The sequence below is a fragment of the Lepisosteus oculatus genome, chromosome 6, assembly GCF_040954835.1.
Source record: "Lepisosteus oculatus isolate fLepOcu1 chromosome 6, fLepOcu1.hap2, whole genome shotgun sequence".
NCBI lineage: Eukaryota > Metazoa > Chordata > Actinopteri > Semionotiformes > Lepisosteidae > Lepisosteus > Lepisosteus oculatus.
Window position 1 is genome coordinate 33,550,534 of NC_090701.1, and position 14,277 is coordinate 33,564,810.

Genomic DNA, 14,277 nt, shown 5'->3' on the forward strand with positions numbered 1-14,277 from the left:
TAAAAACATACGTAATAAATTATCAAGAACCTGACCAGGTAAAATGAAGCAGTTCAGCTACATGCATTACTGTCACAAAAAAGAACATGACAAGACATGTTTGGGGACTTTTCTCACCAGAGTAAATCATAAATACACATTGAGTGTCTGTAATGGTGTCCCAAAATGGCTAATGGATGCTTTTTGATGAGGTTTCTGAGTAAATATTTTTGCTGCATCTGTACAGTACATATTGTACAACACATATTTACCCAAACAAATAAACGACAGCTATATATATATATTTTATCCAGATATTTTGCTTAGATTGCTGTGTATTGACGTAGGACCAAAGTATGAGGACTTGGTCTTTTTTTTTCTTAATTTACTGTATTTTGTTTTTAATAACGTGGAATTCACCAATAGAGGGAGACATTTTACTATACTTCCCCCTGCAGAACATGAGTACATTTGATGAGGTTTTAACTTATCACCTGATGATTTAACAATAAGCCATATTCTTGTGAGAATAGGATTTTTCTTATAATCATGAACTTTTAAATTTGAATTAAATGTATTGGTATAATGGTAGCACCCCCTTGCAAAAAATTGTGTTTTTTATTACCTGAATTTACATTTCTACAATGAAGTATTCAAACTTAAAAAAACAACATTACCTTTATTCTGAAAGCAAAAAAGAATTATACAGAGAAAATGGAAAATTCCTGAAAACATTTGTACCCTAATGCCTTAGACTTAGTAGATGATATAGGTTTAATGTGTTAGGGTTTATTAGATCTAGAATTGTAATTCTACTGCTACTTTTAGTTGTGTATATTTTAAAATTATCATGTAACAAATAACATTTTAATACTGTAATTAAGCCTTGTGATTAGGAATTAAAAAGGTTAAATAAAAAAAATCAAAGAATTTAGATATACTACAGAAGTACATAAATTTAAATATAAACATTTTATAAAATGAATAATTTCTGTTGAATTTCAGTAATAATGTGAGATGGTTTGATTCATGCAGATATGTTTTAAGTGACTGCAATTTCAGTTTTCCTATGTGTATAGTTTTCTGTAGTGTGCATAATTGTTTCATGTGTTTTCACAGCTTTATTATTATGCGTGCAGCCTGTAAATATTTGATTTTAAAGTGGAGTGTTGTTCATCAAAGCACTGGAGTTTCAGCAAAATAAAAAGATAAAACAATGTGTCAGGACTGTCTTCAGTCCATTTTCAAGTTTATATTGCCTGCTTGCGTTGTAATTAAGCTTTCACACTGGGTATGTGCCCATTTCTCATTCAGTTCGCACTTTGTTGCCTTGTCCATATTTCAGTTTGCATAATATGGTGGAACGTCATATTAAATACCATAACATCTGTACAGTATATAAAATAAAGCAAATCACTGTTAAAGAGCTGGTATGGATCAAACATACATTATGAGGTCTAACATTTTGTATCATAAATAATATATCAAAAACAGGAATTAATGCCATTATTCTGTATTAAGTCTTATTTGTTTTGTTTTTTTGTGTTATAGGTTAAGCTATTTAATATAGAATTTTATTATATATTTTAATTTGGCATAAAATGATAGATTAGCTTCATAATCTTGGTTTTTGTGATCGGAGTCTCCTAGTCTTCATTTTCACTTCCTTGATTAAACTAATAATGTAATTGAGCAGACCTTTTTAACTTTGTGCTCTTTTTGGGATGTCATTTTCGCTTAGTAATATTATAAGGTAATATTATAAAAGGTAAGATGAAACAATTCAAAACTAATTGATACATTTTTAGTTATATTTTGTGTCAACACAGAACAAAAACCAGCAGGCAGTGGGACCACAAAGCCTTGGAGTAGATAGCCCTGAATTAACCTTTCTATGCTGAATTCAGGGCTATGGCTCAGGAGAGACTAACCTGGTATAATACACTTTGTAGTCTATTCTCATCATATTTCAGAAGTAATACTTGCCCTGGTCAGTACCAGGATTGGAGACCTTCAAGTAAAACCAGGTTGTTGCTCAAATGGTGTTGATGGAGCACTAGGTGGCACTCCTCCCTCTCTCCTAGAAAATTGCAAACAAATGCAATTGCCTTACTATGGTTGCAGCACAAGACCCTGCTAGGTCAATAAAGACCCATTGGTATTTTATGAAGGATGAGTGTTTCCACTGCCCAAATTCAATTTGGTAATTAAGAGGTCAATGTTAAAACAAAATCCAGAAAACCTTGTACCTGAACTGAACTGGACTGAACATAGGTAACAAAATTAAATGCTTTAAATCTATGAATAATTCAATTATGTTTTTAATAAGACTTTAGTATGAGATCTGTATATCTAACATAGTATCTTATAATATTAGTACATTTTATGGAATGTTTCAACAACCTATCTTAGAGACACTATATTTTCCTGCTAAATTTATTTAGAAAGAATAATAATAAGTTAAAGTAGTTTTAAAGGGTACATTTTATGCTACTGAGTGTTTACTCTTAACTTTACAGATTGAAGAGATTTATGTTCTATCCATCTCTGGATTGTCATATTCCGTGGGATAGTGTACAGCAGACATTTTAACTAGTAAAAGCCTAAAAAACAAATAGAGTGGAAGTACTCATCGAATTAATCTGAGTGGGAAATTAAAATACTCCAGGTTGAGGAATTATAAAATGCAATTTTGCAAGGCAGTCAATTTAGCCACCCTTGCATAATACCATGGGATATTTAATTACTATAAGAAATTAAGATTTTCTAATGCTTTCAAATTGTGTAAGAACTTAACATTTTTGTGCCATGTGCTATACTCAGCTTTTTGGGAAATTGATTCAGTTGTAAATAATGTCTTGAATTGCAACTGAAATGACTACACAAAAAAGTGAGCAGCGATTTTTTTTAATTTATTTTAAATTTCAGTCAACATGTTTTCCAACTAACAGACAATTAAATAACTTACAATAACTTTGCCATATTACTCATTTCAACCATTCAGAGACCTTGAATGGTTTGCTCGTGTGACGTTTCATTAAATGCTCCTGGTATATTCCCTGAATAGTCAGCGACTTGGTCATTATTGCAAACATTGTGTAAATTACTGAAAGGGTGTATATAATATGAGTAATTAATAATAAAACAATTCAACTTAAAGTTGTCTGACCCATACTATGTTTTTGTAACATAAATGTGTTCTGCTATCACCAGCAGCAGTGCTAATTATCACCAGAAAACATCACTCGTTACTAATATTCATTATTAACCCACATTAATATACAACTTATAGTTGTGAAGCTTGATAATTATGAGTTGTCATATTATATTTGTAGGGATGTTTGCTCTGAGCCATCTGGATTGTGATTGGTTTTATAGATTTTCCATTATGTTCAGTTGTGTTAGCAGTCATAGTTGTTGTTGTTTAGAAGTGATCACTCAGGTGGCTCATTTTATGCAGTCAATCCAGTCTGAGTTGATCGTGGTTGCTTTATTTCATGTAGTGACACAGCTGCAATCTAGTAATGCTAATTGGATAGAGACCCAACATCAACAATTATCACCAGGTTTATCTTCATTGTGATTGATCTCTAGAGATTTCAGAATAAAATTAACAAATTCAAGAATGAACTGTTGCTACCCTATAAGAGCTTGAACGCTTTGGCTTCAGACTATACAAGTAAACTCTTATCTCCCTAAACACTTGCCCATCATTTGCATTCTTTGGATAGTGGCCTTCTTTTTAGATCCCAGTATGAATCTCTCTACTGAGGACTGAGAGGTTGTGCTTTCTGTTCCTTTCTCCAAGGCTTTGAGTGCATCTCTTCTATTTCTGAGTTCACAGCCTATCAAGATATTACATTCAAATAGGATGATCATGTACTGTAGCTGTTTGGGGTTAATTATTTTATGTTGTGTTTTATATATAGTGTACCAAATGATGTAAAATGATGGTTTTTGTTGCAGTTTAAAATGCGACAGAAGAGCTGATACAAATATTTAGGAACTTGAAGTAGGATACTGACAGGGGAATGACAGGATAAATAAAGAAAATAGTTTAAGAAAAACTTCATACACGTGGACATCATACTAAGGAGTATTTTGTAAGTTTATTTTCCCTAGAAACTTCAAAGGTTTAACATGCTGCTGTTACAAATGTTACAACCTGTAGTATAATTTGTATGAAGTAGGTAATGGTGTGTTTTTAATGTCTAACGTGACTTAGTTTTAACTAAAATGTTGTTATTATTTTTAAAACTAGTATTCCAGGTACTTGGATTTAAAAGATGTATGTTTGTTTGTTTAAGCATGACCTTCAATATCTGGTGGACAGGATCTAACCGTTCCTCCAAACAAGTTTTTTGACTTGTTCACTATTTACATTTTGAAACTACCAATTTAGACATTTTGTATAGAATATCACAGTCTGCTCCAAAATATTGTAAAAAGTCTGGATTATTGTCTTTAAAGAAGCTGTGTGAACATGTTCTAGAAAGTGTTCTTCACAATAAGAACTTGAAGTAACAAAGGCAGTCCTCATGGTGCAGCATTTTTTTTTTACGTAATCACAGTCTTGCTAAAAATTTAGAAATTACTGTAAAAACATGCTATTTCAGTTTTTTAGATCACATTTATGGTCTATTTTTTCTATTCAGATATAGTTAATAAGTTATAACTAGTTATAGTTTCTGACCATTATTTTATATGAACTTGAAGAGCTAACATATTTCAATTACTGAAAGCAATTTATTTTCAATGAAGTCTCATCTGAACAAAAATATCAAAACCATTACAAAGAAATTATAAGGGCAACCTTGATGATTATGGCTTTATATTCCTAAGTTTATTTATAATTTCAATATTTAACTAAATGCACTGATAAGTTTTTGTGGTGTTCTTAGATAACCCAGATAGTATATCTATTTCTTATTATATGGAACACTTACAATAGTTATTATTGTCTAGTGTGGTGTGATTGAACTTTACTTGTTCTTTCAGTGTTCCCTTTGATACCTCAATGGAAAATATATCTAATCTTATTAATTTATCCGTATGCCCTGCCACTACTCTGAAAAATGTTACTCATTAACATACATCCACCTAATGTACATCATTTCTCCAAAATCAGTATGTTGCTGGAAAGAAGGGTGAAACATGGGATAGATCATAGGTAGGTATAATTTGCCATATTACTCATTTACAAAAGATTGTAACATAGTGAAGGGGTAGTCATGATTGTGCTTTGATAAACAACACTCCTCTACTTTGTAACTAACTAGTTCATCTGCAAAATGAAAAAGAGAATCCATCCTGTATAGTCATTGTCTTGCTGCAAGCACTCAGATATGTGGTGCTATAAAAAAATAAAACTAATAGTGCCATAGCCCCATTTACAAGAAAAACAAACAAACACATGGACTCCATATTCTCCTTGTTTAATGTCTTGTCCTTAATATACATTTTAGATCTCATTGTGAAGTTAAGATGTACACTTAAGTTTCAGGAAGCATGTTATTATTTTTCAAACATCTCCTGTCTAAAAGGGTGTCCACATGTTGATCTTTTTACCTGCCAGTGACTTCAAAACTGCTAGTACTACAGAAGAGAAAGGTTTGGGAATAATGTCTTTGACCACAGCAATATTGTGATTATGTTTTTCATTTTTTCACTCTTATGTGGATGTTGTCAACATCAGCCATGGCTTCAGCTATGAGAAATCAATTCTACCGCAATTACAAAATTAAAAATTTATCTTAGAACAGCACCCTGATTGAACCATTCTTCGGTTCAGGCAGACGAAACATATTGTTTTACAAGCCCTGAATGGCAATGTTTGTTTGAGATACTATATTAACACAGGATTAAGCAAGCATCTATGGTCTGTATCCAAACAATTAGAGCACACATCTGTATACACCAAGATCAAATTGGCGACATTAGTAATTGATTTAAGTTTAATAGGAGGCATAAGCGAACATCATTTTTAATATTCAGGGAATGATCCTTGCTTTCCAATGTTTTGATATTTTGTATAATTGACTTTAATTGTATTGTTTTAAAGTCTACAAAATATGGCCAAATCCCTGTACTACACAGAGCTCTTAAAAACATTAGATTCCAACTGGATATGCCCAAAACATTTTCTGTGCTGTTTAGAATAACCATTTTATTGCTACCCATTAAAAAAAATGGTTCTCAGGTTTTCTTTATTTCTTTTACGTGTAAGTCACTATTCCAGTATACTGTATGTAATAACAGTAGTAGTATGAAATGCTAGTTCATAAAATGAAACATCCCTTTTTAGTTTCTTGGCAGAAAATCATTGTAATATGCATAAGAATACATTAACATGTGTGCAGTATAGTATATAGCCTGGATTATTGTTACATGTATCCCACTATAAATGAAATGGAGCACTCCATTTTTATAACAGTTTAAGTCAATACTTTGTTAAAAAGACAACATCAAAACATTCAGAATTAATAAAAAAGGCATGTTTTCAGTTTTTGCTTTAAACAATTTTATTTTACAATGCAGCTCATTTTAGCTTGGCTTCATCGAGAATATCTAAAAAGGGGAACATCAGTACAGTATGTTTCAAATAAAATGCAGTGAATAGACCACTTAGATATAGCTTGTATGTTATGCAATATAATTCTGCTCATCCAGTAAAATTGACATATTTTTTGTTGTTTTGCTGGTTTCTTTGTTTGTCAGAGTGAGTCATGTTGTGTTATGTAAGTTTGAACACATTAATGAGGATTGGAAATAAAATAATAAAACTTTTAAACAGTATACCATTGGTATTAATATCATGTGCTGTAAATGGGGCTGAAGTGTTTTGGGATATATTTCATGAAAACACAGGTAATAATTCTGACATCTTGAAAATTTCTCTAAAATTCTTATTTGACCTTCACAATATCATTTGCAGCTTGCAGCACAACAAACATATTTGATACCAACGTGCATTTCAATATTGTAGTGCTAAAACATCCACTCACAACTTGTTTTTCTTGGTGTTGTGATTAGTAATGGTATCTAATTGTTGCGTGTGATAATATCATTTTAAAAACATGCGCATATTCTATAAAGCTTCATGCTTCTATTAAATATATTTTTTACCCAAATGTTCCTGTCTGTTTTATTTTGACTTTTATATCAACTTTCCTCTATGTATACACACTTTTTGTGGCTTTTTATGTCTTTAATGTCCTAATTCTTCAAGCAGTATAAAATAATTGGTTATAATTGTTATATAAGATGGCAATGTTTATTTACCCATTATTACCCTTATGATTTTGCTTTGCTTAACACTTTGTTTCCTCTTTTATTTAATGTTTTATTTTGCAAGTGTTTTAATTGTAAGATAGCTTTCAATAAAATGTGTTTTCCTGAAATTAATCTTGAATGTTAACCTTGTCATATTTAGCAGCTGCGTTCAGAAATGCTACTGTAAGCCTAAGAGGGCTAACCATCATTCTTGCAAGATGTCAGAACTATCTACCATTACTCTGTAAGTGGACATACTTGCATAACATTAGTGTTTTTGTGAAGCATGAACATCTAGTTTTCCCAATCAATCATTTCCCATAAATGCCTGTTTTCTAAGTATTGTGTACTCATATTTCAATAATCTCCATTTTAAAACATAATGAATGCCTTGCACACTGTATAACTCTGGGAGAAAAATGCTGAGAAATTTCCAAAAATGTATAATTGTGTTATATATATAAAGTATAGTAGTTGAGCTTTAATGATAAATGACGTTACAGAGAAACTAATTACAGAGAACATAAGAAAATGAAAGCAGGTTATCCAGCTTATCAGTGTTTGTCACTTCCAAATACAAAGTTATTCTACTGTATCACAGATTCAATACTAATTCTTAATTAATTTAGTATTTTTGCCTCTATTTCTGGATAATCTAGTCATTGATAATGCTCTGTGTGTACAACATTTGTAACTCAATTATGAAATACAATAATATTATTAGTTATGAATTACTTATGAAAACAGTATTCTGCCAAGAGCATACAATTGCAATATTTAACAAATCCGCATTGAATGAAATCAGATTCTTCAACCATTACACTTTTTACCAGTATACTTATTATTAAAAACATTTCAGCTTTGATTTGTAAAGTTGTTTTAAATTTGGATTGTAAATATACAAGGTAGATGTGGCAAATTTGAGAAACAAATGTTTTCAAAATGCACAAGTTGTCAGTTTCATTATTAGTACATTTCTTGGATGTAATTCAGACACAGTAAGAATTTAAACAGATATGAAAATATTTTTTAATCTTTGTCTTAAAAAGTCAACATAAGTATTAAATCATTTAAAACATCTCAATTTACTCAATATAGTTTCTTAATTGAAATTCAGTATACAGTATAATATATGAGATGATTCAAACACTTGGATTAACAATGAATATATCTGCATTTTTATATGCATTATGTAACAAGTGGTACCTAAAGAACAAAAAGTCCTTGTTTTATGGTTTATGACAAAAAAAATGTAATTTTATTTAATTATAGATGGTTTAGTGACCAATGCATGTTTAAAGCCAGATGGCAATTTGAATTGCCAAAAAGATAGAACAAAGACTGTTGTACAGATTATCTGTGATACATACTGTAGCTGAGCTTTGTTTGATTACTGTGAGCAGATGTTATCAACAGTGATTCATAATGATCATTCTACAGTATGTGAAATCTGAGAATATATTGAAATAGTTCCATACCAATGCTATTTCTTTTGATAGCATAATTCACTTTCTGTACCGTGTATACATTTCTAGCAAGATTTCTTTCTTGACTTTGTGTGCAGAACTCTGATGATCATTTATTTATCAAAAAACAACTAGTAATTTGTTCTGTATGCTGTTTTCTACACAAACAATACAGTGCATTTAGCATTGCTTCTGTTTTCTCACTATAGAAGGTAAATAAAAGGTTTATTTAATCTTTTGCACTTCTAACTGCAAATGCAATCATCAACACAGAGACCCATTTTCTACACAATGAGAGACCTATCTAGGCCAATTCATTAAAGTTAACACCTCAGAATTATTTTGTACACTGCCACGGGGATGTCAGTGTTATTGAAAAACAGGCTTAATGACTGTATAAAATATATTCAGTCTTTTTTTTATTCTGCGTAATCAGTGGTTAGATTATATTTATATAGATAAACAAATTGCAACCTAGTACACTTTAATGCACAACATAAGCGCAGCATAAATAAGAGTACTATTAATCTCTAATACCCCTATTGAATTCATTACATTGTCTTTTTGCAGGTCAGGTCAACATGTTTTAAGATGGAGAAATTTGCTTTGCCGGCAGGAATAAACATAATGCATTACATAATACATTTAACAAAACATGAACCCAGTTTACAAATAAGAAACATAGATGCATAAATTGAACAAGTAAGCAGCTTTAAGAAATCATCACAATTTAGAAAGAAAGGATTTGAGTAATCAGAGTGCAGAAAAAAAAGTTTTATATAACAATCAAAAGATTGAATTAAGCAGATTACAGTTCTATTAAACCTAAATAGGAATTAGCTCAAATTCAAGGAGTGGTTGTGACATCATTGATTAAACATTGATTATCATTGATCACTGGTCACTGATTATATTGGCCTTCCACACAATTTGTGGGGTATAGTTTTCTGGGTGGAATTTTCTGGAGAAGAATAATCGGTGTTGCTCTTCTTGCATTTAAGCTTCCATATTTTTTTCAAAGGTTAGCTTGTAATCAGCAAAAGTGCAGTGATATTTGTAAATGTTGATTATTTCAATGTCTTCTTCTTCAATGCCTTGGTTTTGTAACTGGTGGTTACATTCTATATTGAAGGACTTTATCTTTGGTATTTGGCATGAAGGAAAGTGTTGTTATGCCATTTAACAAAATAATTCACCACAGTACCATGCTCAGTGTCTGCAGCTTTGAGGAGACTAAGAATTACAGAGTCACCAGAAAACTTAATGATGTGTTTGTCCTCAAAAGGGCTTCTACGGCTGTCAATATAAAGAATGTACAAAAGTTGGGATAGAACACAACTCTGGAGAGACCTGGTGCAAGAACAAAGCTACTCTGATATAAAACCATTTACCCTCACTGTTTGTGATCTGTTGATTGAAAAGTCTAAAATCCACGGTAGATTATCAAAATTTAGATTGACATTTGAGAGTAATCCCTCCACTAACAAGACTGGAAAGATATCTTGCCCTTACCATGCTACCATGCCCACGTTGTATACACATATATTCACTTCGAGAAATGACCTGAGGTTTTTAATTACCTCAGAGAGTCAGGACTTTGATTCTACATCTCATCTGAAGGACAGCGCTGTTTTAAAGCGTACTATACCATCTCTATACCGGGGCATTAGGACTCACACAGACTGCAGGGTCCCCACTGACCCTACAAACACCTCTTCCAGCAGCAACCTTAGCTTTCCCAGGAGGTCTCTCATCCAGGTACTGGCTCACACCTGCTTGGTTTCAGTGGGTTGCCAGTTGTGAGTTGCGGGGTGATATAGCTGCTGGCATTATGATGTTGTTTCAAAGAGAGAACCAGACAACTATTTTGCTTTCAAGCAATCAGTTACAGCAATATGCACTTTTAAATAGAGCTATGGCTCTCCATGGAGAAGCCCTGCTGATACTGCTTAACCCAAAGAGGATGTAGATGATTCTGTACAGACAGGTGAGACATTTGCTTGCTATTAATGTAGTCTAGGTGATTCCTAGACAAGAATGCTGTGGAGCCTACAAGGACTTTAATTTACTTCACTAGCAAGATGGAACAGGCCCTGCTGCATTTAGTATAACTGGTAAAAGTGTAAAAACATTGGAAAACCCTCCCAAGGAAAAGCCAATAGTACACGTGTGTTAGAACATGCAACATTGCTCCTACACTTTGACAACAGCTGACCAGTGACTTGACACAATGGTCAGAAGAAACTACTGGAGTCTCTGCATTAATTCCACCCAGATCCAGGATGTCCTCTACATGGTTGTGGGCACTGTATTTTGATAAGAGCATTAAACATGGGATGGACAATGTACATTACATTTTACCTCACATTAGATACACATTACAAAAAGTATATCTTGTGATGTATAGATAAAAATATGGTACATTTGAACCTTAATACATTATTATGTTCAACTAGATGTTTTCGTTTTGAAGAATTACTTTGTCAAGCAAGGATTTTGATAAAAAAAATAAAGTGATTGTAATCTCATGTTTGTCCCAAACACAACATTTGTAATATGAGATATGACAGATTAGCTTAAATTCTTTACCATCTCATCAGCTAAAGATGGAGGAAATACCTGTCTTTTCGAAAGGGCTTTTACTTTGTTTTCCTGTTGCTGATGACTTTGAGCAGAAAGGTTTTTGATTTGTACTACAACACCTTTTCCACATGAACCAACTTCCATACCTACCTCAGTTTTGTATGGAAACGACTGTACATACAGTTTTGTATGTACTGATTAAACTACAAAAAGCCAGTGCCATCCAGTGTAAAATCTGGAAAATATCTATTGCAAATATCAACAACAAATATTACTTGGATGTTGGTTTAAAAAATGGAATGCAGAGTTCTTATTTTATACGTTTTTTAAATTTTAAAATCATTTTAAATTTTTTAAATCATTTTTAAATCTGGATTATTGCATGGAATTTCCCACAGTTTACTCCTGAGTTGCCAATAACAGAAAGTGCAAAGGTTGTGCTTAAGGGAAAAAAATCTGTGTTAAATTTGTGTTATAATTTTTATCAGAATTTACACATAAGTACATACATAAGTACAATTAAATATAACTGGAACTTACCATATTTAGTAAAACATTTGTCTTCATTTTGGGATGTTACTCATAAAAAAGTTTTAAGTTTTCTAAATATGGTGAGATATACTTTTAATCCTACACATTGTATTGTGAATGTCAGTATTCATTAAACGTGAATTTTAGTACATACAGTACATGTAAATCAATGTTTAATGTGTCACTCTGTTGTTATTTTTAATAGTTCTCTCCAAATCTGAGATATTATATTGTCCTTTCTATAAATTTAAAGTTACATTTTATCTACATTGATACAAAATATTAGCATTAAGACATCATACGTTTATCCTTTGTGTGTTTTGATGCATTGATACAGTGCCTTGCAAAAGTATTCAGACCCTTGCAATTTTCAGATTTTACAAAACATACCCCACTCATTCAGAGAACAAAAAATAAGTAATACATATTTAACATGAAAGAAAAATGTAAATGTCATGATTGTGTAAGTATTCAAATCCTTTGTTTGGCAAACCCCTAACCCTAAATTACCTTTAAAAAATTACCTCAACAAGCTTCTGCTTGTGTGCAAAAAAATCAGTTTACCTGATTTGACAATAAATACACCTTTCCCTGTAAGGTACAGTAATTCAGTAAGGTAGTGGATATCAAGCAATAATTCAACCATGAAGACCAAGAAGGATTCAAAACAACTCAGAGATAAACTTGTATAAAACCACAGATCAGGAGAAAGGCATAAAAACTTTAAAAATGGATTGTGAAGTATATCTTTGGGAAATGGATTATCATATCCATATAATGGATAAGAAATGGTGTATCATATCACCCAAACAAAGCTTGTCTGTGGTCGTCCCTCCTGACTAGCCACACAAAGAGGAAACTGATTCAGGATGCAACTGTTCTAGTGCTGTTTCTCATCAGCAGGGACTAGGAAGCTTGAGAAGACTGTATGGAGCATAGACGTACCAGGGCAGTGATCCATATTACAGGGCCAAATCTACACTGGAGTGGCTTAAGAATAAGAAAGTTAATGTCCTTGAGTGGGGGTGGCATGTTGCTGCAGTAGTTAGCATTGCTCATCTGTATGGAGATCGAACTGTTCCCTTTGTGTTCGTGTGTGTGTTCGTCGGTGTCTTGGTTTCCTGCTACAGTCCAAAGACATATTCATAGGTGAATTGGCTTTTGGGGAAAAAAATAGTCCTAGAGTGTGTGTTCGTGTCTGTATATACCCTGTGATGGACATGTGTCCTGCCCCGGGCATACCCTGCCTTGAGTCTGTTGCCTGCCGGAATAGGCTCTGGCTCCCCCATGACCCTGAGTTGGATAAAGTGGTCAGAAAATGGGTGAATGGATAGATGGATGTACTTGTGTGGCCCAGTCTTGATTTGAATTCTATTAAGAATCTGTTCAAAACTGCTGCCCAAATATGATCTCCAAGCAACTTGAGAGAACTTGAGCATACTGTATTTGCCAAGACCACTGGACAAAAGCTGCATCAAGCTGGTGTGCACAGTTGGTAGGGTAAAAAAAAGACTTGCTATAATTTCTTCCAGTGAATATTAATTTCACAGTGATGGATACTTATGCAATTAACATTAATTTTTTTTCTCTATAGTTTTTTATAGCATTTACTGTAACATTTCTTACCCTTAGATGTCTTCGGTTTTGGCACTCATGTTTTAAATAAAAGATTAAGTTAAAAAATATTTGCATCATTTTGTAATCTCATAAAGTGGCACACCATAGGGAGGTTCTGAATACTTTTGCAAGGCAGTACATGTAATTACTTTCCATATTGTTTTTTTACCTATTTTTAAAGAGTCCGGAATGTTTTATTTTTTTAAATACATTTCTCTTTTAAGTATTCCTGCTACTAAATATTTAAACATTTGCCTTGCTTACTACTACTGTCATCATTTGGTTCCTGTTTTTTATTCTTTCTGCAGGAGTATGAGTTTCATGTAGATAAATGGTTCATATAATTTGAATTTCTGTGTAAAATAAGTTTGATTTTATTTGCTTCCATTGACCATGAAGCCTTAAAGCAATAAAAGCAGACAATAATTATTGATATAGAAAATAAGTAAAAAGGTCACATTTTAGAAATGACTGAATAAAACTTTGTAGATATAATAAACCATGTATTTAAAAAATACAAAGTGTTGTAAAAGGAAATATCAATGTTAAACATACAAAACAAAAGAGAATATACTGTATATTTCATATACCCCCAGTCTCTAAAAAAACAAACCTTAAAGTGTAACTAAAATAAACTATCTAATTTAAGGGCAGACATAAAATCTATATCATCTTCCTAGTTGAAAAACACAAGTTGTTGATACTATACATTTGTTCTTAGTTTTGCTTTTATGTGTATTAAGAAGAAATGTAATTACAAATGTTCATCTGCTAAATCTCATTTCTCTCTTTTTCTTTAATAATATAAACAACAAAATATTCAAAATAC

The 14,277-nt window shown here is 32.1% G+C and overlaps 1 protein-coding gene across 10 annotated transcripts in view; it reads left to right on the forward strand.

Annotated features, from left to right (window-relative positions):
* The window catches only part of LOC102696776 (pituitary adenylate cyclase-activating polypeptide type I receptor), a 142,871-nt gene that overhangs the window by 122,334 nt on the left and 6,260 nt on the right, over positions 1–14,277 (forward strand). For 6 of the 10 annotated variants that reach the window (XM_069191203.1, XM_015354276.2, XM_015354280.2 and 3 more), the window contains one exon: positions 7,412–7,495. The exons of 2 other annotated variants lie outside the window; for them this stretch is intronic. In XM_069191203.1, coding sequence (XP_069047304.1) covers positions 7,412–7,495 — 84 coding nt within the window. The remainder of the gene's footprint in view (positions 1–7,411; positions 7,496–14,277) is intronic. 2 more of the 10 variants (XM_015354279.2, XM_015354281.2) reach the window with 1 other exon arrangement.